This window comes from Tubulanus polymorphus, chromosome 2 (assembly GCF_964204645.1).
Source record: "Tubulanus polymorphus chromosome 2, tnTubPoly1.2, whole genome shotgun sequence".
NCBI lineage: Eukaryota > Metazoa > Nemertea > Palaeonemertea > Tubulaniformes > Tubulanidae > Tubulanus > Tubulanus polymorphus.
In genome coordinates, this window is record NC_134026.1 from 3,257,654 (window position 1) to 3,285,499 (window position 27,846).

Consider the following 27,846-nt stretch of genomic DNA (forward strand, 5'->3'; position numbering starts at 1 on the left):
AGCTGATGTGCCATTGCTGAATACTGGGTCGGGGCTGGCGAAGCTAAAGGATCACTGTTGTTGTCATATTCAAACGAAAACCAATGAGTAGGTGGTTTTGGAAGCACCTTCGGCGATGGTGGGTCGCTAAATTTCGCTCCAGCATAGGCAGTCCCCAAAGTAGGGGGTGAAGCTGACTTGGACGGAGACCCGGTTAAGTTGGCAGCTAACTTCTGGTGGTCTGGTTTTGGTCTAATCATCTTCACTGGTGAACTTCTTTGTTTCTTCTGCTTCGGTGAAGGTGTTGACCTTTGACGGTTGTTGCGGCTGCCACTTTGCTGCTTGAATTGACCTTGTCCTTGTTGTTGGTCATTTCTGAGATCTTTATCCCCTGACATCATTTCTGAACGTGAAGTACAACTTTGGCACATTTGAGACACAGTTGAAAGTTGCTTTGTTTAAGTCAATTGCTCGAGTATTCGAGCATATACAAAGAACTTTTCTTTTGTTAGTTGTTGTTGCACAGGCAAATCCGATGTAAACCTACACTACGATATGTGTAAGGCTTTATCACACTGTTTATATCGGTCAAACGAATTAATTAAATGCACTGTTGTTGACTGTAGCTGTCAACTCTAGACAAATCAACTTGTCTTCAACTCTTCTCAAAAAAGTACGCACACTTTACTATGTCTACGGTACACTGACTACAGTTCTCCTAAACTCTACGATAGGAACAACAATTTTTCCTCAGACTCAGCTTTGTGAACGAATGTTTCAGTCAATGTTCTGACTACGATCGCACTAAGTACAATATATTGTTATTATTCTATCACAACAAAACACGAAAGTTAAAGATGGCGTCCCACTGATGATCTGTCCTACTTTTTTTTGTGTGTAGAATCGACCTAATTCGGTCAATTTACCTTCAGATATCGCCACAACTTCTACGAATAACGCTCGCTAAAGCCAGTCGACGTCTTCTTCGACAATAATTCTACCGATGCGACGTCCAAAATGCTCAAATATTCGACGATTTTCAGAGCAAAATACTGAGCTCTCGTCCCATCTCTCCTGACACAAAACTCTCTCAATCAACAACAATCCCCAGTCGACCAATCAGATCGCTAGAAATTAATCAGGTGCTCCAATTATTCCATATATGGAATATGACGTAGATGCCAAATATAGCTGCAATGAGTGACGAATTTCCAATGAAAATCCAGTACAATTACTCAAATTGAATAATTTTTTCAGGTTATCAGTTACGATTTCTATATAGAATCTGAACAAATTTTAATTTTTTTTGGATTTTTAGTTCGGTATATTTCGTTAGTTTCCGTCGAGGAGGTTTCGTACGGAAGTGACGTCATTTCAGTAGGCGGGGAATCCTTTTGTGGCAAGTGAGCGAGTGTCACCACTGAACAATTCATGTGGAATCTACATACACTCAATGTGGACATGTCGTTCGTTAGTAGAGACTAGTAGAGAGGAAAGCGTTGCGATCGCGGTTCCAATTCTATTCCGATCTGTTCTCGAGAATAAAACGCCCTGATCTTGTAGGGGCAAAAGTTATTGACTGCTTTTATACAACTACCACCATACAGTTGAGTTAGTACACAAAAGTATTTGTTTTGTTTTTTCCACTGCTGACGTCGCAAATTATTTGAAATTTGTTTATCTGTCACTCTAGTCTAAAACTATAGTAGTGCTGTCATTGAAAACAGGTAAGATTTCGTCGATTTTTGTTATTTTTTTCACATTAGAATTCTCAAAATTGTTTGTTCTCGTATACACAATTTATAAATGCGGCTTCCATCATTTGGAAAAGAAGTAATAAGCAAGGCTTGGACAGACTTCCTGTCAGATATCGGAAGTTCACCTAGGCCTAGAGGTGTTATCAATATCAGTTGATCAATGATAGTTAATATATGCCTAACTGTAAATAAACCGTTCGTTTGTACAAAATTTCAGCTCTATTCCGCACTTTGAAAATGCCAGTCGCTGCACAGTCTCAGAGGGAACCAGCTGGCCCACACCATAACGTTTCACACTTCCACCATTTGTTTCCGAAACCACCTGGATGTACATTAAGTCACACGGCTCAGGGTATTGTCGGTAACGCTGGCAGCTACTCAGCCCAATATGCACAAGAACAAAACTATATGATCCAAGAGATTAATCACATGTCACCCGTATCGACTCATAGTAACGACAACCAGGGACCGTTCTTCTCAACGAACAGTCCTCCGATTCTGAATCTGAGTCCGAATCTAAGCCCGGCTGAGCCGCAGAGAGGGTCCCCGGTTTACGATCTACGTGAATCTACTAGGAGACGAAGCGTTCAAGGTATGTAGAGAAATATTTTTATTGATTTTTAACTGGGTTCGTTTGATATTGGTTTGGACTGCTTTTATGATAATCATCTCTACACTTAAAAACTAAATATGAGAGTATGTGATACTCTACTGCATGTTCTATGTCCATACATAAACTTGTTCATGATTCAAATGTATGGATTGGTCTAACTACAGAACTCGCCCAGTGACTGTATTCCAAGCGTTCTGAATTCCCATGGCACTTCTATATATCAAAGTATACTTTAAAAAGGTATCAGGTTTTCAGGGCTTTCGCTTAATGACGTTCATTATTTCATTTCAATCATTCGAGGTTTCATGCCGTGAAAGGAAATAATTCGCATTGGCTTCACAAAGACTGGTGCATAAATTTTCACCGTCATTTGTCAAAATTATCCTGTATTATAACCTGAAGTGTTTCAAAAATAGCGCGGCTATCCATCTTGGCCGCATAACTGTGTAGCCATTATCATTGAAAATTGCTGCTCGAAAAAGCTGGTTATTGAACCATAGGCTTTTGTTTGGACTCCCCTTCAGGGGTAGGCCTAATGGTTCACCTTGTATGACCCCTATAGTTTGAACTAGAGCCGTGCTATAGTAGGTTGATGATGATGATGATGTACATTCTTCTATTGCTATTGTCTCGATATCAATAATGTCTACCACATTCAGAGAGGTTTTCAATTTCATAGCTGAATAATCGTGTTGCCCCCAAAAATAGAATGCCCTATGCATAGCACACAATTCGAGTTACTGGGGAACAACTTCATATCCCGCAGGTTCACAATTCCTAAAAAGTTATCTGATGAATAAAAAAGACTAACGTATTAAGTAGTTTTTTTCTGTCTTTTTCAACGGGTTGAAAAAGCGGTTGCTGACTGAATTCTTGACTACAGTGTTCTATATGCTCGGTTCACATAGATTGAATGCGTGGTATTCCAAATAGGCCTAACACCATTTGGAGCATTGAAAGCTACGTGAACGACGTGTATTTAGCCTGTTTTTGTCCTCCGCTGCCAAAAATTAGAACGGTCAAACATTATTCCGGTTATTAATGACTAGAATTCATCGTTTCTGAAGTATTGCAAATTGGATTTAATAAAGGCAGCAGGCTGTCGCGTAGCTCGGTCTCTGTTGGCTTCGGTTGCTGGCTCTGTCGGTCTAAGACCCTCTAGTGTTCTCTGAACTAATGCAATTTTCATGTGCGCAGTTGGCAAGAAGATTTACTCTGTAGATTAGATGGAATGCCTGTCACATGTAGACATTGAAGGCCTATGAGCTGATTTCCCCTTGTGTTCACGTGGTATTTATCCATGTAGAAATTGTCGGGTTTACAGATGGATAAGAGGGCCATCTAGGCTTAACCGTCGATGTGGTTCGCTTCGAAAAACCTAGCACCTATTCGGTAATGCAGATCGCCAAGCGGGCGATATAGAGAATTCTTATTGCGAGCGGTAGTTGCCGAATTGCTCTCTCCCGTGATGTAGTGTTTTTATGATAGAAATTTACGTCTTTGCCCAGGGGTATGATGATAAACCACCTATTAAAAGGATGGTCTTTTAGTCTGGGTTAGCGCTGGGAAGATTCCAGAATAGACGCTTGAAAGAAGTTCGCTTAAGTTTTTCGTCCAGTCTAAATAATACGTGAACTATGTTTGTACACATTACCCGGCGTTTATACGCAATTTAAATCTATAAGAATTTTATGAAGATTAAGTCTCGTGCACTAGCTATCGGTTGCAGCTCGTATCGTCAATGATTAAAAGCACCACTGCTTTGGTTTCTTCATGAATTGAAACGGAAATGAATATTGTATAAAGCACCGTTATGAAAATGTAAAAGTTATGATAGTATAAGAAGCGATTACATGGTTTCCTCTTACGACAAAGAATAAGTGGTTCATCATTGACATGCCTGTTTCTTTCTGTCATCATTATGGGGGGGGGGGGGCAATGCATGATACTTTAGAATTCTATGATATGAGAACGGGATCAGTTGCCTTTCATCTGTTACTTTGCTGTAGGAAAAAACGACTGTTTGATTTTTTAGGAATTCGGAAAAGTGATTTCGTCGTTGTCCGAGTTAGTTGAAAGTCGGAGTTGGTCGTGTGCGAGTAAGGCGATGTTTACTGTTGTTGTAAGGGTTTATTCTATGTAAATCCGATGGTAATTCTAAGTAGCTGTATATGCTATATTAGTATATAGCTGTATGTGATGACTGTTGATGTGTCCTCGCTCTCCCTCGGCAAATACCACCAGCATAGAATGATAAATGCAGCTAATATGACAATTAGTTTATAAATCTTTTGGCGAAAATCGAGGCAAGTCGCGTTTCACCGGCCCCCCATACCCTCTACTGTTCATTGTAGAGATGATGAATACCATTCATGCGAGTTTGGCATGATCATTATTTGGCATTGGCAATATGCATCGATCATAGGCTGAATTATTAAGCAGGGTTTTGCTATAATCTCTTATACGTTGTTAATGCCGGTTGCATGTTGGCATAGTTCCCAGGGCTTCGTTGTTAGTTCGGTTTGCGTCGGTATCGAGCGATGAATATTCCAATCTCTTTCTCTACTTGGCTGAACATCAGCACAACTTGTGCCAGCAGGGCTCCCTGATTCATTCCGCGCGCTAATGATCGGGTTCGTTTCGACGAAAGCTTCACCGCCTTCTGTCGTCGAGATATCGTTGCCCTCATCCTCCTCGCTCCTCGTTCCGTTCAGGTTTTACGTGGCACCAGCGAGCGCATGCACAAAGAACACGCTCGCGAGTAGTTCTGCATTGCAAATTTTAATGGTGAGTGTACGCGCTGCTCCTGATTCTTTGTGTTACTGCAGCGAGCTTAGGATTTACAGCCCGCACAAAGGCGGTACCAGTAACCCATCGCTTTAAATGAAAAAGCAGCGCGCGAGATTGTCACATGCACGTGGTGTACTAACATACATCAACGACATGTTTCGAATGTGACAATAAAAGATATATCATCGTTTCCAATTCGAAGTACTTCAATCTTATCTTTGTTACGCTGAACAAAATCATTAATTAGTCTCCCTCCTCTCAAAAAACGAGTCGTTCACCTTTCCGTTGTAAAAGTTTACCAATTATTGTTACTTGTCAGAAGCGCTTAGTAAAAACCAATAGCAACTACAAAAAAAGTCGCGTATTTGATAAATATATCTTATTGAAGCCCTGTTCGGAGGTGATTTCCTGAAATAATGTTTGATTTCATTTTTTTCAGATATGTATAATAATCAGCACTCTCCACAATACTATTCAGGAGTTATAACTGAAGACTCCGGCCGCAAGGTAAGCATTAATCTATGATGTAAAGCAGCAGGGTGGATCCAGAGGCCAATTTTGAAGGACTTGTCACATCCCGAAAGGGCGCTTTGATGTCCAATAAGACAATATTAGGTGTACTCCCACGCTGAAATGGGAGCACTAATTGTTTTTGTTGATGAAATGAAAAAGGGCACACAATTTGTTGGACTTGTACTCGTCCCTCATGTCCCCCTGGATCTACCCTGTTAATGGACCCTCTATCTTAAGTAAATACCAAGGAAATGATGACATTTATGAAATGACATTTAACTAGAAAACAGATATCTAGAGAAAATAGCCCCAGTCTTCTTTAGTGATAGCTGTTAGTCGAAATATTGTGGTTTCATTTCCATAACTTCTTCTAGAATCTGTTTTTTTTACATTTTTAGTTTGGATTTTTAATTTATTTCACTTGTGTTAGTTGAAAATGTGAGAGATGGCTTAGTTCTGTAGCCACGTTCATACAAGCGTTATTGACCCGCAGGGCCAACTGTTCACACTGGTGCCAGATTGGTCTTAATCCCAGGCCCATGCCAAATGTTTATCGAGGGTCCAATATGAAGATTCACTGGTTCTGGAAACCTCACTTGCCACAGCATCATCATTTTGATAGCATTTTAGTATCAATGAGTGATTCTGTACTCTCTTATTAAGCATGGGCCACGGCTAGTTTGACCCTGGCCAAATCGTCTCCACATGATTGCGGCTCGAAGTATAACTCTTTCTCTGGTTATACCATAGTAAAACACCCTAAACTAGTGCGGGCTTCATCACTGAGGTGACATCATTTTCTGCCACCTGGTAGCCAAATACATGACACTCAGACCTCACACCTGGTTCCTGTGTTACTATGGTTTAAAGTGGACAGACGTAATTATCACTTTGGTGGGGCACCCCAGATCCGTTTGAATGTTTTAAAAAGAAAATTGATAGTTCGTATGTGTGGGAGGCTGGTTTGAATGAACCGGGGCTTAAATATGATTTATAATCACTGGTCGATTCTGAAGTATCTACGGATTTTGGATTAATGTGATTCTATCGGATTAACGGCGGTATAAAACTTTAATCTGATTTACTACTTTGCCGCCGCGAAGAAACTCGATTGTTTCTCCTGTTGGAATTCGTCATTGGCCGAGATCCATTTTATATTAATGAAATGACGTTTGCAAAAAGCTGACTTCAGCCATATTTAGAATACCAACTGTTCAGCATCCGATTAAACATATCATTACCAGAAAAATATTCATTTCATGCATTCAACTGACAGTTAGTCGTAGGGTTGTGTCTCTCATGTTCGCTGAGCTGGCAAGAAATTCTATCGTCAAAAATGTTTGGATGATACTGAACTCGGGTTTTGTCACGTGTTGCCACGCCCTTTAAACTCTGAGGTCTTATTACAAAGATAGTTTAAACGTTCATGAGTCGAGTTAATTTATGAAGAGAACGGCTAATGATTCCCTTTGACCACACCTAAAAAAACTGAAAATCAAGTTTCCTGAGATTTTGTTTCAGCTGGATAGAATACATTTGACTGTGTACCATCTGTCTGTGGGAAACGTCGACAGCATTTTAGATGAGGGATAAGGATTTATACAGTCAGAAATCTATTCAAATTCATTCCAGATAATTCAGTTGAAAGCTTTGAATTTCATGTTCGAAATGTGAACAAACCCGGCTGCCGATTCCGCGTCGAAACATTAACGAATAGAATTCATTCGATATCTGCGATATTAAATGTAGTTGACGCCACAAATCGCATTTAGATTTTGCAGATTGTTCTGGAAAATCAGTTGTTATATCGCCGTCAAATATCAAGCTTATCGCCTTTGCAATTTTATGTTGATTATCATACATTGGCCTACTGCTGATTGACACTAGTAGTTCCTCGCAGCAATTTTTTTCTAATGAACCTGCATTTATTCGATTTAATCATTTCTATGATTCTTCGTTCAGATATTTTCAAAGTAAATGTATGTACTGTGTATGTATCGGTTTGTCGGGTGTGCCACACCCATACTGAAATAAGCCTAATTTGCCACGGCGCTTTATTTCTTCATATTTCCTTCCTTTAGGAATGTAATACATTAGCGGCCTTCTTGCTGTCCTCGAGGCCACGAAAATGTAAGACCAGAAATGTTAAAACCTGACTCATGTTCTTCCGCATTTTACCCTGGAGTAATATGTCTGATTTATTAATCCCAAGGTTTTATGAAATTCTTTTTTTTGTAAACTGGTAGAACAAGATGCGCATGCTAAGTTGGGTTTTCAGTTTTTGTCAAAGTGTAGATCGGGAAATTCAGGAGTTTTTTTTTAAAGCTTTTCAATTGAAAAGTCCATCCTTACATATTAGAATGGATTAGCACTAGTTCAAATAATGTGGAAAATGAAGTGAAAAAGTCTGTATAACTTTCGTGCATAATGAATCATTGTTTCATTCTCTGTTGATTTGGTTAAGTATTGAACGGAACTGCCAATATTGAAGTTGAAGCTGCACTCATTTTCCGTGGTTCCCGAGATACTTTTCTATCTGGGAGTCTCTTCAGGGTCTGCGTTCGTTCGCTTGCGCGCGCTCTCGCGCGTATGACTGTAGCGGGTCAACAGTGCTTTGCGTGACTGTCAACTAGAATTTCGCTGAAAATTACCCATTGTTCTTATTCACGGAACACATGCAAAACTCAAATAGCCTTCTTCGTCGCATTATTCATGAAGCAATGTACACAGGTGCATGCGGCAATAGATCCGCATTGGCTCGGCTGCCGTAAAATTTTTTTTATTGCAAGAAATCCCATGATCGCTATTGTATCGTCCCTTCAGTTAATTCATTTTAATTCAACTGACTCATTTCCTACCGTTTAAGCAATTTTCGTAGTAAGTTTTGGGTATTGTCAGGACATAGAAATATTCAGATTTGCGTGGACAGTTTTTCTGTTTCCAACAACTGCCCTGACCTTATAATACCCTGAGTTTTCTAGCATAAAATATACTAGAAGCTCTCGTGTGACATCATGGTCCAAGGGTATCAAAAGCCATTAGACAGCCAGCCAATATTTGAATAAGAACTTTGTTGTCATTTCCTGAGTTACTCAGCCCGAACACAGCCCAAGGTTGTATATTTTGCAAATAAACTTAATCCTGTGTAGGTTTAGGGTCAGGAAGTGCCGCGTTGTCTTTACAATTTCCCTCTGTATGGGTATTATATACCCTACTCTCTACCTCCCTCTCGACGAGGCAAGCCGTTAACTGTGGGAACTATACTATATCAGCAATACGGAAGGCTAGGCATCGAGCGAGCCAGCTGATGCACATTGGTTCTATACAAAGGACGAAGAATTTTATCAATGCTAGTCTGATCGGTGCGTGTATGTCGAAGGAATACATGAAAATCATTATTTCCGAGCTTCATTCGCCCGTCTATAGTTGCCTGCAAATTTGATATGTCATCTAATACATTACAGAATTATATATCCACCACGCAGGTAAGACATGTTCCTCAATATAGCTTTCCTGTCACTTACATTATTACATACCATATGTAATATGCGTCTGCTCGTATAAGAACCGATACTATTTCGAAATGTTATATGGCGTATTACCCGGGGTATTTTTGAAATTCTTTTTGTTCCGCGACAATCCGTCGTATCAAAAATACATTTTTGGTCGCATGTTTTTGTTGAAGGTGTATTCATGATATTCCTAGTGTTTGATTCCTTCGTGACAAAGAAATCGTGTATATTTCTATAAAGCGAAAAATAGTCGGGCCTCGCGAATACCTTCCTTTTTGGACTCGTGCGCGTAGTTTGAACTGTTGGCACGGGTTTTAGCGTATTTCGATTATTAAAATTGTTTTCACCGTTCAACTAGTCGGTTATAGTTCATTAGCCGTCTCTCATTAACTCTTTCAAGTGCTAATCATTTGGAACAAGATGCTGGTGCCACGATCCACTTTACATAGTTCTATATACCCCTATAAACGCTGATATTTAATAACTTCAAATCTTTTTTCTCTCTCTCTATCGCTCATTGAGCGTGAAAAAGTTATGAATATTTCTATTGCCGGAAAGTGCTATCAACTCGCCCCCATCGTCCACACGTTCTGAAAACTCTGAAAATTACTAAGGCAATTTTTGAATGTTTCATTAATGTGCCGTGTATTACTCGAACCCCTACCACACCACTCCCTCCTATATATCGAACGGAACAGTTTTTCGTTGTAGCATTTATCTGGACGTAAAAGATAACTACGCTTCGGATAGATTTCAGTGCCTTCTGTTCGCCAGGTGAAATTTCGTTCAGCGTTTATTTTTTCTTCTTCTTCTCACACGTATCATCCGGGTTACCGGGCGATAAAACATGATTACGATCGGGCTGGATTTGTGATCGCTGCTGTATAAAACTGAATACCGCTTGTGCTTGGAGTAATCCTCCAAGGTGTGTGTATATGCCTCCAGTTCATGTATTGGATGTGAGTGTGCCTTAGGGCTTTCGACTGTATCGATTCGTGGCTCATCTTGAGGGCTTCGACTCATCGATCTTTACGAATTGATTTTCTCTTTTCTTTCGTATATTCGATGTTGCTGATATACTCTATACACGCCTATGTTTGTCGAATTGAAATTTCATATTTTTGGCCTACGCTGAAACTTACTTTAAAGGTCCCCCGTGCGGATAGGGGTGGATATAGGATTTCAGACGGTAGGCAGGAAATAAGACTCCATTTTGCTGGGTACATTGCTTTTTGGACCAGTACCAAGAAACATAAGCACCTCGAGGAACATGCATGTAGCCCAAATCAGGGTCAGAAATCTCCATTTGAACCTTCTTCCCTGTAAAATTTAAACCTGATATTTGATATCAACCATGAGAAGACAGCTTCGTTTTCAGATATTTCGATCCCTGCTTTCAGAAAAATGGAGCAACTCGAAAAAACCTTCCAACTCCCTTAAAATCCAACCCTGAAAGAGATGGGTCTGGAAAAACTCTGTATTACTCAATTGTACTTGAATTGATGGAATAAAAGCCATCATGACAGTGTATTTCAGTAAAATGGGTAGATGTTATATACGCCTGCAGGACTTGTTTATCGTGCAGTTGGGTCATTGATAGGATTCGATGAATGGGCGTCATCTGGATGTTCAATCTTTCAGCGGTGAACAAAGCCAGTAAACTATGCGTGGCAGAGGCTGGGTTTACATTGGCAACATTTGCAATGATGGATGGGCAACCATGCAGTTCACCATTTCAATATAAGGGACTCGACAGCGGCGGCCATTATGAATCACGGGTTCTCGTGAAATATTTCCCACATCCAATCCTCTCTCAATTTCTTCAGTTGTCGAGGCTCTCGTTCTTGTGAAGGGTTTTACTTTGTTCGTTTCGTGCCCAGTGTGTGCCTTCGTGAAATGCTATAAAAGAGGTTTCCACGGAAAAATTTAGGACACGGCGATTGAATGAAAAGTGTAGGAGTTTTGTGGTCGGGCTTTGTTGAATAGTGCCGGAAACCAATTTCGCGTTGGGTACTCGCTCGGTCGACGACTCTCGGGCTCCATTCACATTATCCGGTCGACTGTGAATTCTCTTATTTGTCCACCCGGGGCCAGACCTCTCGCGGCATACACGGAAACCGAGCTCTGAGAATTAGCGCCGCGCATATTCCATTTATAATGTGGGCGAATATATAATACATTCGCCGTATGCGGCATTTCTAGAATTTCAAACGCGTATTTAATACCCTGAATTTTTAGATCGTAATAAAATGAGTTCGGTTTTGTACTCGATATTCGCCCGTGGAATATACGGGCACTCCTTAAAGATCGCTTGCGGTCTGACTGTTGTTTACGCCGTAGTTTCGTCGAAACAGGAATCCACAGTTGGATCGGTATATTTGGCTAGGTCATGTACGGCGAATATAGATGGAACACATAGATTTCAGAATGAACATAGCCTATTTATCCATTGTGAACGCGTATGTATTATATACGTACTTGTTCGCGTAGAGTTGGATATTTCCTATTCAGTCGGGTTAACCTGGTTCAGAAATACACCATGAAGAGGTTTCGCTTAATGGAATTCTTTGTACGCATTTCATATTTTCATCGGTAAACTAAAAAATCAGGCTCTTATGCAGATTGAGCTGTTAAAACGTATTCGATGAAAGGTATTTTTGATGATGCAGAGTTTTAAAAGAATGGGTTTTCAGGGCAGGGGTAATTTTTTCCCGTGTTAGTCAGAACTACGTGGCCAAAGAAAGGATCATTTGCCTATAGCTGAAATTCCTAAAATTCTAAACGTAATTTTCGTGACACATGTCATGCGAATAGGAAAAACAGCCTTGAACTGTTAGTGCACATGTGTTTATATGTATGGTTCACTTGATATCGTGTAGGTGGCAGCACATCGCGAGACAGTACGTAGTCGGGCTTTATGTAACGAATATCGCTATTTTTGCGGAAAGAAACTCTAAATTCATCAGCATCGCTGGAAAAAATGATAAGCATTGCTGGAAAGCAGTAGCGCAAAGTGCGGCGTAAATTTCATAAAACCGGCGGAAACGTCCACCTGTGGTCATATCCCTTAACAACGGAAATCAAACCCATTTATCATCAGCAACGTTTTCAGAAACATGAAATAAAAATTATCATTTAATAGAAGCCTATCAAATTTATGGTTGCCGGCGCATATTCTTGGGAAAGTGCGCAGATGGGTCAGTCCGGTATTGACTATATTCCAACAGATGCAGCTGCCGTTGATATACTTTGAATGATGTATGCGATCTCGTGAACGTGATAATGCACGGGATGAAATTAATATACATAAGTCCTCGAAAGAGACTTGTACACCTCGGTCTTCGAGAAATGCGATAGGATATTTACCTTCCTTTGCGAGAATTATTGAACCAATTGATAATAAATACCCGGGTATTTGTTTGATGAGATGATTTTGATGCCTGGACAGTAAGAGGGGTCGAATGGATGATAGTCGATGCTTAAAAACAATTAGGGTTCATAGCTAATCTCCTAAGTGCTTAAGCTTGCTTATTTATAAAGAATTTAGTAAGGCCTTTAAAAAGTGCTTACTTTTCTTAACAAAGAATTTTAAAAATTGCTCACGAAGTGCTTACTCGCAACTTTTGGTATTTTTTTGGACAATTATGTGCTTTGCGTGTCTATAAACAAAATACATAGGACAAGGGTTGTTGTCTTATCAATGATAAGAAAAGTGTCACTTTGCCATACCGGTACCAAAAAGCGCATAAACGCGCTTACTTTTGCCTCAGCCTACCTAATAACTAACCCTCGATAATGTTTCTAACAGTTAACATGTTTCATGACAGGGCCAATCTTGAGACGTTTCGTTACCGGTATTTCAAACTTTTCGTTGTCGTTTTCAGAGCGAAAGCCCGACGCGGAAACGTCGGAAAGTCGCGGCGCATCAAACAATCATCGACCTGACGAACTCGCCGAGTCCGCCGCCGGTCAGAGCGTGGGAAACCGTCAACGAACAACGAAATACTCGCAGACGCAGCACAACTCAACGTCGTATTTCTGGTGATAGATGCAATACTCCTCGTTCACGTGGAAGGTATGTACAGTATCCGGCTTGTTTTACATATAACTCGCGCGCACTTCCGTCTAGCGTTCGTTGTTTTTCTGTCTACTCATTTATCCGGTCCTAATTAAAAAAAAAACCCGGCTACAGTTTCAACTTCGAGACTTCATCGACTTTTGTTCCTGTTTTGATTTACGTGCATTTTGACTAGAACTGAGCCTTGGTTAAATTCACCAAATTCAGTACTTAAGAGCTTGGATTGATAATCTGACTCCAGTTCACATTTCTAAATTAGTATCCACTGTTTTGGGGATTATTGATTCAAATTTGTATTGTCTTCACATGAAAGAGCTCTTATCAAAATTTGGTAAAAAAATTTTCATTCCAACGTTTTTCTGGGATATTTATATTTGAGTAGCACTAGAAACAGTTACATCGCATGTTAGTTAGTTTGTATGGCTTTAGTATGGTGGCAGCACTATCTAGAGGTCTGTAGTCTTTGTCTTCTCTATCGCACTAATTAAGTATCCCTGAATAATTTATACATGATCTGGCAGCACTGTTCCGCTGTCTTTGTGAAAAATTAGTCGAGCGTATTTGCCCGATGCGATGGCGTTACCTGAGTTTCGACATACCGGTAATTGTTGCTTGGTTGCCGCTCCGAGTTTAGATTGTTTCATGGCAACAGAACTCACAGGAATTATGATATGATGTATTTTTTCGAGCACGTGTTTGTGCTGCACGTGTGATGCTGTGACGGCTTCACGTTTTCCGTCGCGTTCGTGACGTACATCTTCGAAACAAAGGTTTCAAATGGAGAATTTTAATCTTAGTAAAAACCGAAATGAAAATGAACGACGATGGGGTTTTATTTGATACCGACGATTTTTTTTCTCTGGAAATTGGTGTAATTATCGATACAGGACCCTATGTTGAAATTTTCTGAAATAATGTAGTAACCAATCCTATCGTTCAATCAAATATTTCTAACCATACGGGTATCTTGATGATAGTTCTCGTGGTTCGGATAATCACTCAGGAAAATTGCAGCTATTGTTTTCACGCGTTTGATCCAGTTTTTTGTTATCCGATGGTTTGATGGTTCTTTCATCCCTTGTACGCGGAACATTTGCATATTTTACCAAAATTGAGTATTCGCCATTAAATTCAAGTGGGCGATTTACTAATCATTAAGTTTATCGCTGGTAATTAGACCAGCATGAGTTCTAGGGAGTATTTGAGGCCCAATTATCTAGTCAGGTTACTCCTATATATTCATTCTTTCTATGTAGATTATCTCGTTCTATGTGGGTGACTACTATGTGGGTGACTACGACAATTGATTCTCTTGAAAGATTCTCTTGAAAGTTTCTAGATCGTAAACTTTTAATTGTGTGAATGATTATAATGTTTGTACAGGTTCGTTGTTCGTTGATAACCCTTTTCCTCGTAGCGAGAGAATAGCGAACTTGACCTGCTTCTGAACTTGCCGCAATGGCAGCCCGCACTGCCATCTAGCATAACATAAACAGTCATAAATTATGCTAAAGAGCCATTCTGACTAAACCTAGATTGAGATCCAATATGTTACACGACAGCGGTGGATATTTCCTGCAGATTTCTGCTAATTTCAGGCCAACGACGATGGCAGACTCGAAGGTATTTTGACTGTTGTTATGAAAAGTGAATTTAGTACGTACAAGTTGTTGATATTTGCCTCTGTACGGTGTCTATATTGATCAAATTTTAGCCACTAGTTGCAGCCACATAGCAAGTATGTGTGCAGCGATGATGATTGGAAAATGGTGGCGTTGTTGATGATAGATTCTTATACTGGCTGTAGCAGTGGAGACAATTCAATATCTAGCCGTACCTTAGGCCTATTTTTTACCGTGCTCTGAGTAAGCCTGAGCCCACACAAATTTGTGGTACTGATTCACTACGTTCGATGGTGAAAATCCGACAAAAGGGAATCTCTGCTGCAGTATTTGTTGGGGGATCTTCCGCGATGATTCACGGAGTAATTTAGTCATCGTAATGATGTCATTTCCATGAAGTTGATGAGGGCATAAATAGGAATTCCATTCTATTGTATATCTCATACTGATCGCACTCATTCCAGAGTATAAACTAGTTTTAACTTTAGCTTTACACAAACCTCTTCAAGACTCGATAGCTGAATTTTTTGTTGTTCGGAATAATCTATGGTCGCTATTGATTTAGGGTTACCCTCGATAGAAAAAGAAACGAGCTGATTTATACATATTTCACGAGCGGTTTCCAACTCGTGTAAAGCTGCTTTTGTTCATTGTCATGCAGTAGAGTAAAAATCATTTCTTTGTTTAACATAGTCTGCAGTGCTGAGACAAAGGACTGCGAACAAAAAAATCGGATGTGTATATAAACTATACTAGTAGTTCACGCTAAGCATTTGTGCGAGGAAAGTTTGCGGACTATCGTCGGGCGTGCGTGACTTAGTTATTTCAAGTTCGTTAGAATAATTACCTGGCTACGTGATCGAACACGCTGACTTCTCAAACGAAGCCCGCCGGAACGTTGTTATTGTTCATTAATTTCGCGCTGGACATTGAAATTTATAATTGAAAACGTTGAATTCTGTTTGTGCATTGACCTAAGTAGCCGGTGCTTTATTATCGCACGGAAATCAAGTTACAAGGGGTAGATCTTCTGTTACCATATGAGTAGTTCGATGCCCGAGGGACAGAGATGGCAATCCGCATACAATAGCATTGCTACAAGTGTCAGAGATCTTCTATCGACTGAGCCCGCTTGTCGTGACAGCTCGGGTATTAACGACGATGTCGAAATCGGGCCTCCACCTGACCGGGGCGAGCCGAGGCGTAGTTTAGAGCAGTCACAGATGGGACCGAATCAGCCGTACGGTGACCGCGTTCGAGGGGTATTCGATAATGACGCGATATATAACCGTTTAGGACCCGCATTCATGCAGAACAATAGACAACAAAGGAATACATTATCATATGCACCAGCTGCATGGCCTCTTAATATTGAGCAACAAAGGCAAACGATAGAGGCTATGAATTCAGCGTTGCATGTACAGTTGAGTACAGGTGAACAAAGACGCGCGGCGGCATCAGGTGCCGTGCCACATTTGGGAAGATGGGACAATAGTACGTCTGATCAGTCAGCGCGACAGTACATGCACGCCAATGATCACCACAATATGCAACAGGACCGAACAGGTCCACGTGATAACAATAACAGCAGTGGTGGCTCGCGGCCGCCACCGACTACACAGCATCAAAACTCAGGAACTCAAACTTCTCAGACCGACATTAATTCCTCCTCTGCGAATACTGACGCTATAAACGCCGACAGTTTGTTTTACTTGTTCAATTTCCGCAATCCCGCCCAGAATATGAACTTGAATTTCTCGAGCGTGAACCGCGGGGGCGGTGGCGGCGCGAACTTCGCGCACGCTCCGTTCGGCTTCGCGACCGGTAACCGACACGATCGCGATTCGCTGTTGCACGGACCGGACGTGACCGTGTTCCCGATGAGGAGTTTACCGTATTTCTTCCACTACCTGCAGAACAAGTTCTACTTCGAGACGTATTTGTGGCTGCATCAGAACGTGATGTTTCACCCGCGTTCGGAGCAAACGCGCCAGCGCATGCACATGATCGGACGCGCGTGGAACGTATCGCATCACGACGTCGCGATGGCCACGCTATCGGTGCACATGATGAAATACGCGAACCTGCGCCAGCGCACGATGACGAACGTACAGGGCCTGCTGCACGAGGTCTCGCAGGGCAACACGAGCGCCGATATGCTGCGTAACCTGCGCAGTCTCGCCGTCGATGTATGTATCCATCTGAATCCTCGCCAAATGTTGCGAGACTACTGCAAATTGATTAGAGAGATTAAACAGGCAGTTTGTGGCAATCGTACGAGGTAGGAGTCAGTGTACTTCTAGGTGTAGATTATCTTTGTCTGTTTCCCTTCTCCTGTGGTGGGTATCTATATAAGATATATATTAATCGAGTTCCATATAATATTCATATTTGGCTGTAATTCTTTGTAGTTTCCCTGTTAGCTCACACTTAGATATATGTATATATATATATATATATATATATATATATACATATATATATATATATATATATATATATATATATATATATATATATATATATATATATATATATATATATATATATATATGTGTATATACATGCTATGATATATGTATATATCTATATAATACTGGTCGTTGGGGTTTTGTTATGCCGTGCAGTTTTTGAAATCTCTTCGCTTATTATAATACACATGATTGTTATTATCATTATTATCATCATATTCGTTTATTAACCCTTTCTCAGCTGATTGTTTGTGTATTTTACATACATACATATATATTTACACGTGTATGTATATATATATATATATATGTATATATGATGTATATGTAGTTTATTAACCGGAGTGTAGGTTTGTTTATATTAGACTTAGTAATTATGTGTGTGTTTTTCTTCGATGTAACGTGCTTCTTTTATATATAAACCACCAAAAAACGTATCTCTATCTATTCCGTATCGCAACAGCAGCACCTTTCGAAATCAATCACTTCAATTTTCTACGTTTGATTGAACTTTTACGATCGATTCTCACTCCTCTCCACGAATTACGCTAGTTATTTCAGATTCTCGATCCCGCGATCACGGCGACAATTATTGATATTTTGACCGCGTGCCCCGTGGCGCGAAATACAAACTCGATTGTTGCCACTTGTTGATTTTGGCCGATCATCGATTGTTTTCTTAATAATGTACGACTTCGAAATTGATAAGACTTTGTATACACACTATGCAGAATGAGCAGTTTGACTAATGCATATACTCAGTTCATGTATCTATATACATGTATATATATATATATATATATATATATATATATATATATATATATCTGTATATGAACATTGATTTCAACCTATAAAGCCTGCTATTCGACGCCTAGGTCGTCGAGTCTCGCAACACGCTGAATTAATATCGTCAAACTATACATATTTAATCAGCTGTATTCATTTTATATTACGGGGGCCCCGCAATATTCAACAAAGGCATCTTTCAAATCGATATATACTGCACGGTCGTCGAAGATATGGATGGATGGAAGCTTTATAGTTCAGCAGCAACTATCCATCGGTCCATTCTCTCTGTCTCGTGTGTACAGTTGCACGTGTTGGTGACAGATGTAGCTGGCTTTCGGCTGCACGACCCGAGGAGCGTGTGTTTCACAGCAGCTGTCACATGCGCTTCGGCATAAATTTACGAATTGATATAATATTTTATCATACATGTATATATGTAATGTCAGGTGGATATATGCATATATGCATTTCGAGCTTTGTTTATACCAAACCCTTTTACGAACTGACGTATTATGGATTCGATTTTAGGCTCGGTAATCTACTACGTTGTGATCGAGCGCCAACTTCCCCGAGGGGGGGCTTTAAGTTATACCGCTACCATTTCAAAGGGAAAAAGACAATATTTCACTGACAAAGACAGCCACTAGTTAGTAACTGTATTTTTTACGCAGTAGTTGCCTGAAGGTCGTGTATCATATTGCCGTGTGCATTGTAACAATTTTGTGATCGAGCCTCTCTCTATCTCTGCATGCCGCATATACGCTCATGCTTTTTAGCAATTAATTCACGGTTTGACTACTTGGTGGCGGCAGTAGTCGTGTGGTTTTTGTTCTACTACTGTTATTGCCTTTGTTCGGCGCATTACGTGATGACTCATAGTTTATATGTTTGTGTATTATCATTTTAATACATAAACGTATTAGCGCATCATGTATATATGATAGCATACATTATTATTACACTAGATGATATTTTTTAAGTGTCACAATAATAATGCACTTTGTACGTCTTTTTCATTTTATATCATCATATTTTGCCTTCGGGATAATTCAGCGTTTAAAACGATATCTGTTGTCGCGATTACGCGATATGCATGCGCGGAAAAATCGATTCGACGCGGAATAAAAACACCGATCCTCTAAGTTTTATTAGTCTTTGTTGATCCCTACCCCCCCGGTAATTCTTTGTTTGAATACCACTCGTCGTGATGATTCGGATGCTGGCAATTTTCCGGATGCTCGTAACGAAACGAACCATTCGAATTTGAGCAAAGACGTCAAATGGATAACCATTGATAAAACTCTATATCCGTGTTGTGAATCCCACAATGATTAGGAAAAATTGGTAAAAATTCCAAAAATGTTTCCTTGTTTTAATAGTTTATTCGACATTTCAACTATATCCTAATAGTCTGACAATTAGTGTAAAGTTGAAATGTTCAATAAACTACTTTACATTATTTTGTCGTTATTATTGTGGGTTCCTCTACGAATTAACGTGAAATGAAACGTAATTGCGACAGCAGATATTTATTTTTTTACGATTGGTGTCGATAATTTTTTCTAATCAAATTTCTCGTCAAACACGTACAAATTGATTGATTAATCCTGTAATCTATAGTTTGATATTATCAGTAAATTTATCGTGAGATCTAATTGTAGTTTCTTGGAATGCTTTTCTACAAAGTTTATAACACACCCTCTGCCTCTGTAATTTATTCGTGTATACATGTATTGGTATTGGTATATAAATATATATATAATATATATATATATATATATATATATATATATATATATATATATATATATTTTGTATATTATACATGTATAAATACTTTAATGAAAATTTCAAATCTGCATTGTATTTATCCTTTACCACACAATGTGTATATATATATTTATATGAATATATATATATATACATATATATGTATATATATGTATATATACTTATTAGATGATTTATGCGCATTTGTACTGTATATAACCGCCTTCAGTCTTGGTAGATTAGATTTGAATAATGACAATAATTGCTATGCGTGTGTGCCACCCGTTTGTAAGATAAGATATCATTGTTTATTTTTTTTCGATCATTTTTGGGTGTCTATAAATGTAATGTCGTCATAAAACGCATTCGAAAGTGAGCAAATCAATCATGAATTCATTCATTTTTTTTCCGTGCTAATTTACGTTCGATTCTGCCGTTCCTCGATTTCGAATCTCTATGATCCGGATATTTTCTCTCGATGTGTGTGTATGAAATCTGCACGGTGAATGTTGTAAACTCCGTTGCAGCTTGATTCATGGTTACCATGCTAGGTTGTATGTGTCACCATCTTTATATTGCATTTCGATTGGTTGTACTCAATGCGCCCGCGTCAATTCAGCCAGCGAGCTAAACTACCCCCGAGTGGTGCTTTCAAATGGATTCATAGAATTTGTCATTTTCAGATTGCATGCTATTTAAATATACGGAACAAGTTTGTTTATGATACAGCTATTTATAGACTGCCTGGACCTAGACTCGATAACAACTTCCTTGTTGAATGAATCGATATAAATATCATTAACATAGCGAACTATAAATTTCCAATTATTTCTAGGTTTGTTAACGTATCCTAGTATACCAGCGGTCAAGGATGATGCGGAATTTAACGTTTTGTCGTTTTGTATTTTAGTCCTGGTACTCGTCGGCGACCGAGGGAACGTAATCCAGCGCGACATACGGACTCGCCGGAACGACGAGCGTTTCAACCGCCACATGTGCCTCCACCGAGACATGTACATCCCGCAAATATACCGCAACAACACGGACATCCTCTCATGATGGATATGGAGCAGGTATGATCATTGAAATATCCTTTTCCTCCAACCTATCGGGGCATATTTTTGTAATTACCGTTGGCCATATATCCTCCTGGTGCGACTTTTATAGATTTGTAATGTATTTTTTCGATTTTATGTTACCTATTATTTTATGATAACTACCATTATTCATCAGTGTGACCGGCCCGCTATATCTCAGCGGGGACGCATTAACTAGTTTATACGTCTATGATCCTAGTAGAAAGCCCTCGCTCTGAAACAGCATCATCAAATTTCATCCTTAATGTCCTTGTACTCTGTATTCTGTCGGAGCTTATACAATGTATTTTTACAGTGTTTATTCATTATTTCAGATGCAAGCTACCGCACCTGTGACCGTTCCGCCCTACGCTATACCAGTGTGCTCGGCACCACATCACATACCAGTTTGTACGACGACACATCTACCGGGCTGCCATACGAGTCAACCGGCCTGGTCGATCCCGGCATGTGGCATGCATATACCTACTCACTGCGGGATGCAGCACTTGCCAAATTGCAACCTTGCCTCAATACCAATGACGCACAGCATCCCACCAATGATTCATCATCCCCCTCCTCATCCGGCCATGACTCATCATCATCACATGACCATGCCTTCTCCTTTACTTCATTCACCTTCCACGTTACAGGTACGTTTTTACGGTCGCCATTCGATTCTTCGATGGTCTTTAAAATCTTCCAACTACGCCCCGATGATGATATTTACGAGCGCAGTTTTATCGTGTATATTTTCAGCATCAGGACGACGATGTTCAGATTATTGCCGAACACCGAGCTCCGCATACGATACAAATGCCAAATACGTTGCACCACGGGCCGACACTGGCTCACCATACGGCGCCCGTAATTCTACATGAACCACCTCTTCACGCCCCTCCACATGAGCTATATGTAAGTAGCTATTGTGTTCCTCAATTTGAACACTTTCTGAAGTTGCTTTATTCATTTTGTGAATATCTATGACGATGCAACGATTTCTTTTGTTAGGGTCCATATCCGCGATATACGAGACGACCGGCTGGACGCAGTAGATGGCGCTCAATACCTCCTCCCCCTCCTCCGTATCCGGGATTCTTGCTGCATTTCTTGTAAGTCGATGCTTTCATTTAAACTGTGTCAGAATTATACGACTCAAGATGATTCTAACACATTCGAGATATCTCATAGTGCCAGTTTCCCCAGCATTGCTACTATGAGTTTTCTCATATCTGATCCTTCATATTCATATATAGATATTTGCGCTCTGGCTATTGGAATGTGAACAAACTCAATTTTGATCGACAACCGACTGTATACTAACTCTATTGCCAATTATGAGATAACTTGAAGTAGCGACTGGGAAGAGACTTGGTGGGAGCAAAGATATTAAGTTATGAGAGAATTGTTAGATTAACTGTTCATATTTTGTATTTTCTAGGGCGATGTTGGGTAACCCTCCAGTGCCTGGTAGTTATGGTATGGACCTGCGGGATGAAGGTCGGGAAGTCGAAAACTACGAAGCTCTCTTGAATTTGGCGGAACGTCTCGGCGAGGCGAAGCCACGGGGCTTAACGAAATCCGACATTGACCAGCTTCCTTCATATCGGTTCAATGTAGACACCCACCGCAATGACGCTGACCAAACTTGCTGTGTTGTATGCATGTGTGACTTCGAAGCGCGACAGCTACTGCGTGTGCTTCCGTGTAGTCATGAATTCCATGCAAAATGTGTCGACAAATGGCTCAAGGTATGTAACTAATAGAATTTTATTGTTTTAAGTCATCGGCTGAATCTTCGAAAACGTTATTATGGCATTGATTTGTTTGTGGTTATTTTTCAGACGAATCGAACTTGCCCGATTTGCCGTGCTGATGCATCTGAAGTCAGTAGCAGCCCTCAACCCCAATAAAGAGGACGCTACGGTCGCTACAATCATCAACAAAGACAATAAAACGATATAATAATATTGAAGCTAATAATAGTAATATCAATTGCTGGGAGGAAGATGACCATTTACTCGATATTATATCTGTCCAATCTATGTTCCACTGTAGAAAAAAAAACAGAGCCAAATAGTATCTGCTATCAATAAGTATATACAATAATGTTGTACCGGGTATGCATGAATTTAACTCAGAAGTTGAATGTGTCTTGTTTGTTGTTAGTATTTTCTATACACCATTCCATATTTTCCATAAACTGTATAATATATCGACTTCATTTCAGTACGTGTGTGCCTGTTACTCATATTTTTGTAGGCGTCATGTTTTTTTTTTCGTCACCACCATCTCGTTATATCGGGCTTTTTTAAACATAGGAACGTTGGCCCCGCTGCATTCAGGTTCAATTCGTATCTAACTTATATCATCGCTGAATGATCTTTCGCTGCCATTGCTTTTCATACGGGTAGTCATCGCAATTTGTAAGCATATCTGAACCAAATTCTGCAATATTTTCAGCGGTCGATCAATACCGAACAAACGCAATTAATGGCAGTTGAATTTTACCTTTTGAAAAAATTCTGTATTGTTTAAGCTTCACGTTTCTGTAATACAATCATGCAATCTGTTGTCTCATATATTTAATCCCAAGCTTCTCTCAATTTCATGCAAATCTAGCATTAGGTTTAGGTATCAGCTGGTATTTTATATTTGAACTAGTATTTTCGAGAGAGTATTGACGTGTGTAACAGCTGGTTCAGTCGATACAATTATTTATTAACAATGTCAAATCCTCTGATATATATACACTCGATATATTTCTGTAGTTTTCGATTTGCATGTTAATCAGGAACCAGTTCCATAGTTGAGCATAAGTTGTCAGACTGGCATTGCAAAAATGGAAAATGTATCACAAATTTTGACTACAAAAATCAGTTCCTTAGCACGCTGTTTTTCGATATGATCACAATAAGTTTGAATTAGTGGATAGAATATTGTCTTTGATGAGAGAAATTTAGCTCACTACTGCACCTGGTTAACATCGATATTTAGAACTAATGCATGATTTTAAACGCAGCTTACTAATGGGAGCTGAATAATTTGACATTAGATTTTGCAAAACTTCGATCTCATCACTGTATGAATGTTGATCATCATATCATGTTTGTTTCATGTAATCATCGGATATCATCGTCATCATAAACCTGTGTTCATGTACGACATGTGGGGGGGAGATGTGCCTTTGTAGTGTCATAAAGTGCCTGTTTTCATCGCCACAATTCGAAATCGGTATCATTTTCATCATCGTAGCCGCTTTGTACGTTTTATGTTCCAATCAAAATTCCAAAAAATATATGCATAGCTCAATTATTTTTTAAGTTGTGTATTGGTGAGATGAGGTTTTTTTGTGTGCGAATAGCTCAGTTTTCTCAGTCAGGGGGGTGGGGGTGTTTCCTCAGAGTCGTGTCGGATTCCACTTCAATATAAAAATGTTGTGCGAATTTGTAAATCTATTACTGCTTAAGAATTTTGAATGCTCAACGGCGTCCGCCGCGTCGGCGAGTATTCGGAAGCTTTGATTTTTATGTGATTCATTTTAAGCCGTCTTATAAAGAGAACCTGATACATGTATAAGAGACCGACTCGTCGGTCATTCATTCGAGTAATGAATAATTGATATAGTTCATTCGATATATATTTAGATATATATATATTTATATAGATATATATTTCAAATCAAACAATACAAACGTATAATGTTTAATGCACGCGATAGTAAAAATTTAGAATTGTCACATAATGGATGGAATGGAAGTGTTTCTAATGATGTGTTATTTTTTCAAATTTTTTGGCTTCTGTAGGACGTATATGAATACGGTAATTGATAATGCTTGGTCACCTTTGTAAGAAATCCTGCCCTGCGAATGTTATTATTTGATGAATTAATTATTAGGCCACTCTGTACATTTACTAAACTCAGTATTCATTTTGATTGATCCCTTCTACTACTAAAATCTTTTGGAATCTGTGTTTTACGTATGGAATTATTATATAAGCGTCATATATTCAGGTATTTGTTATATTCACGAAATGCATGGTTCTAAAAAAAATGCTACTTGAGTATAGCGAGGCGTTGCAAACCGACCGAAGTTGTGTCAACAACATCCAGGCCAGTCAGACGTCGATGGAAGAAATCTCGATAGTAATTTTCCATGAGATATAGGATATGAAAGAATAAAAATGTTGGGAGTTTCCGTGATTTATTGCGAGATCTTTGTTTAAAAGGCGTCTGCTTTAGGTTTGGCATGTTGGAAAGTTAGTTCGTAACCCGACTTCTTTTTAAAACTCTGGTATTTACTTCTATGGTTCATATCTTCGTGGTTTAGGTAAACAAAAGCGTTATTGAAGGCTTCAACAAGTATATATACTTATATCTATATATATATATATATATATATAATATATATAACAGAGTTCTTGCACCCCCATTTCGGGCAGTTTGAGATGTGTTGAATTTACTAAATAATCTTAGTCTAGTTTTTAAACCAATTAACTCTAATAAGTGAATTTAATCGATTACTTTCATTCTAACTAACGAATATTACACGCCGATTGATTTGATAAGCTTTTCGTATTTATAATCCGGGACAATTTGTTGTTTGATGTGTTTATGGGTAGGGCTGTTGTCGAACTGTGGATGTAAACAAAAAAAACTTGTGTATAAAGCAAAAGCAATTAAACAGATATTTGGTATGTATTGTAAAACGCTTGGAGACTGGATTTTCGCTCTAACACTAATTTCTTTACCGATAAAGAAAAGAAAAAAATGATGTATGTCATCGAAGGAGAGGTGATTTAAACGTAATGTATGTAGTTACATTTCTGAATATGTATGCGGGTAGCCTTTAAGATAGAGAGATAATGAATTATTTGCCTGTGGATATTTATTGCTATTAGAAAACATATTTATCGAGGGATAATTGTGCTGGCATGCCCCTAAAGCTATTCAGAAAGTAAAGCTGGTATCTGACAGTTTATTCTATGTTTACTATACTTACTCGAGTCAGTATTCGACTGACATGTCAGTGTGAGGGCACTGTTTGAGTGAAGTCAGTCTTACTAATGCATAGGACAGTCAGTGGCAGTGACACGCTGTCATGGGTCTCAAGGCAGGGCTTTTGATATTGAGAATGCTTGGCGGGTGAGCCTGTTTCTTCTGGATACAGGATAAATGAGTAGTCTTTATTTTGGGGGTGTGCCAACCATCAATGTTGACCATTTGTTGTATCCCAGTATATAAAACGATGTTTTCTGTGTTTGTAACACATAAAATGCACACACATACATACATATTGTTGCAGGCTTTGAAGTGTGAAGTTTTTCAGCGACAAATCTTAGTCAAAATTGTACCATCTAGCGTAAAAATCTGGGCTTTTTCCATGGTGCACTGGTAGGAACTGATTGCTATACGGGTGTGATGATCACGGAGAGTTATTCAATACATTGGGCTTTGAGGGGACTTCATAAAATCGAAAAACGCGATAATTTCTTTGAATTGTACGTTGCAAGCGTTCATTGTTCGATAACTCTCCTTGGTGATCTGCCAAAGAACTTGCTGTGATGTCTCGTAACTTGCTTTAATAATGAAATTGATAAATTATTGAGTACCGGTAAAAAAGATTATCGAAATAACTTATATCAATATTAGACCCGCGAAGAGTTTTTCTTGTTACTAAACTTCATAATAAAATGATATCAATAATTATGATAATAATAATTAACTAATCGTTTCTCACAATTAGAAATCTTTCCTCAACAGAATTATCATCTCTCTGCGTGTTATAATTGAATCAAATGAATTAATCAAATTTATATCGTTAGATTCCTCACTGTAGATGGTGCAGTAGAATGGACCTTTTTGTCGTGAAAGATTTGTTTGTATATTATGAACAAAATTTACTCCAAATTTGGGGCTCATAACACCTCGACAATTTGAAACTCAAGCGAAATTATTTTGATTTTTGCAGAACAGGATCAATTTTTTTTTTTGGAACAAACGCATCGCAAATGGTCAGATTTATATGACGCACAAAATTTGTATATTATTCATTTAAGAATCAGATTATTTTTAAGGCGGACAAATTGGGGAAATATCGACAGAATTGCATTTGATCATAGACACTTAACAAAATGAATTAATGTGCTGGAAGGTCGGCCTAAAATGCTCAAGCATCTGGTGGGTGAAAAATGAATAATATCACTTTTTGTTCATTCTCAAACATCATTTTTTAATGGAAAGGTCTTACCATAACTACCTCTTGCCTCTTAGCTTGTAATTAACCAGTATTTCCGAAAGCACTTTAATATTTTTGCATTTTTGCTGTTCCTGAGTGGACACGATCACTATAGTGCTTCGAAAAACCTATAATCACTAAACAAAAAGTAATTTGATAGTTTAAACTAAATTCATCATTAATCTAGGAATTATTATCTTTAAAAAATGTTTATATAATTAAATATATATAGGTAATTCTTTCTTCATTATGTTATGCTTCAGTGAATTGTTTGTCTTCTAAAGACTGCAATTTGCGATTACTTTTTAATTAAAAAGGTGCTTTGAATATATGTAGACTTGTGTTTTGTGAATGTCAGTATTTTTTTTTATTTTTCTCACTGGCATTTTGGAAATCAAGTGGTTGTGCAAATTAATTCTTTGCAGCATTAGAAACTTGGAAAAGGAGTATATAGAGTCATTATATTGTTTCAAAAATAAAAAGATTTTTCAATGTCATATATTGCTTTGTCGTTCCTTCTCTTATCCTGTCCTTGAAAATGGTGGAGATTCATTCATGTGAAATGGTACCTAAGGAGTTGTGGTATCTAATGATTACAGTGGAACCTCGTTATAATGAATACAGTGGAACCTCG

At 38.9% G+C, this 27,846-nt stretch overlaps 1 protein-coding gene across 2 annotated transcripts; it reads left to right on the plus strand.

The window, feature by feature from the left end:
- Positions 1-1,423: 1,423 nt before the first annotated feature.
- On the plus strand, positions 1,424-27,709 carry LOC141900423 (E3 ubiquitin-protein ligase RNF38-like). 2 transcript variants are annotated; one of them, XM_074787315.1, is made up of 10 exons: positions 1,424-1,706; positions 1,954-2,328; positions 5,579-5,646; positions 13,049-13,239; positions 20,808-20,970; positions 21,309-21,626; positions 21,733-21,888; positions 21,985-22,085; positions 22,415-22,724; positions 22,818-27,709. In XM_074787315.1, exons 2-10 carry the CDS (start codon positions 1,974-1,976, stop codon positions 22,884-22,886), a joined length of 1,731 nt encoding a protein of 576 aa, XP_074643416.1. In that variant the 5' UTR covers positions 1,424-1,706; positions 1,954-1,973; the 3' UTR covers positions 22,887-27,709. The 2 variants fall into 2 exon arrangements, with proteins under 2 accessions (XP_074643416.1, XP_074643415.1); XM_074787314.1 differs by lacking the exons at positions 1,424-1,706; positions 1,954-2,328; positions 5,579-5,646; positions 13,049-13,239 and adding exons at positions 14,743-14,865; positions 15,558-17,145.
- The last annotated feature ends 137 nt before the right edge of the window (positions 27,710-27,846 follow it).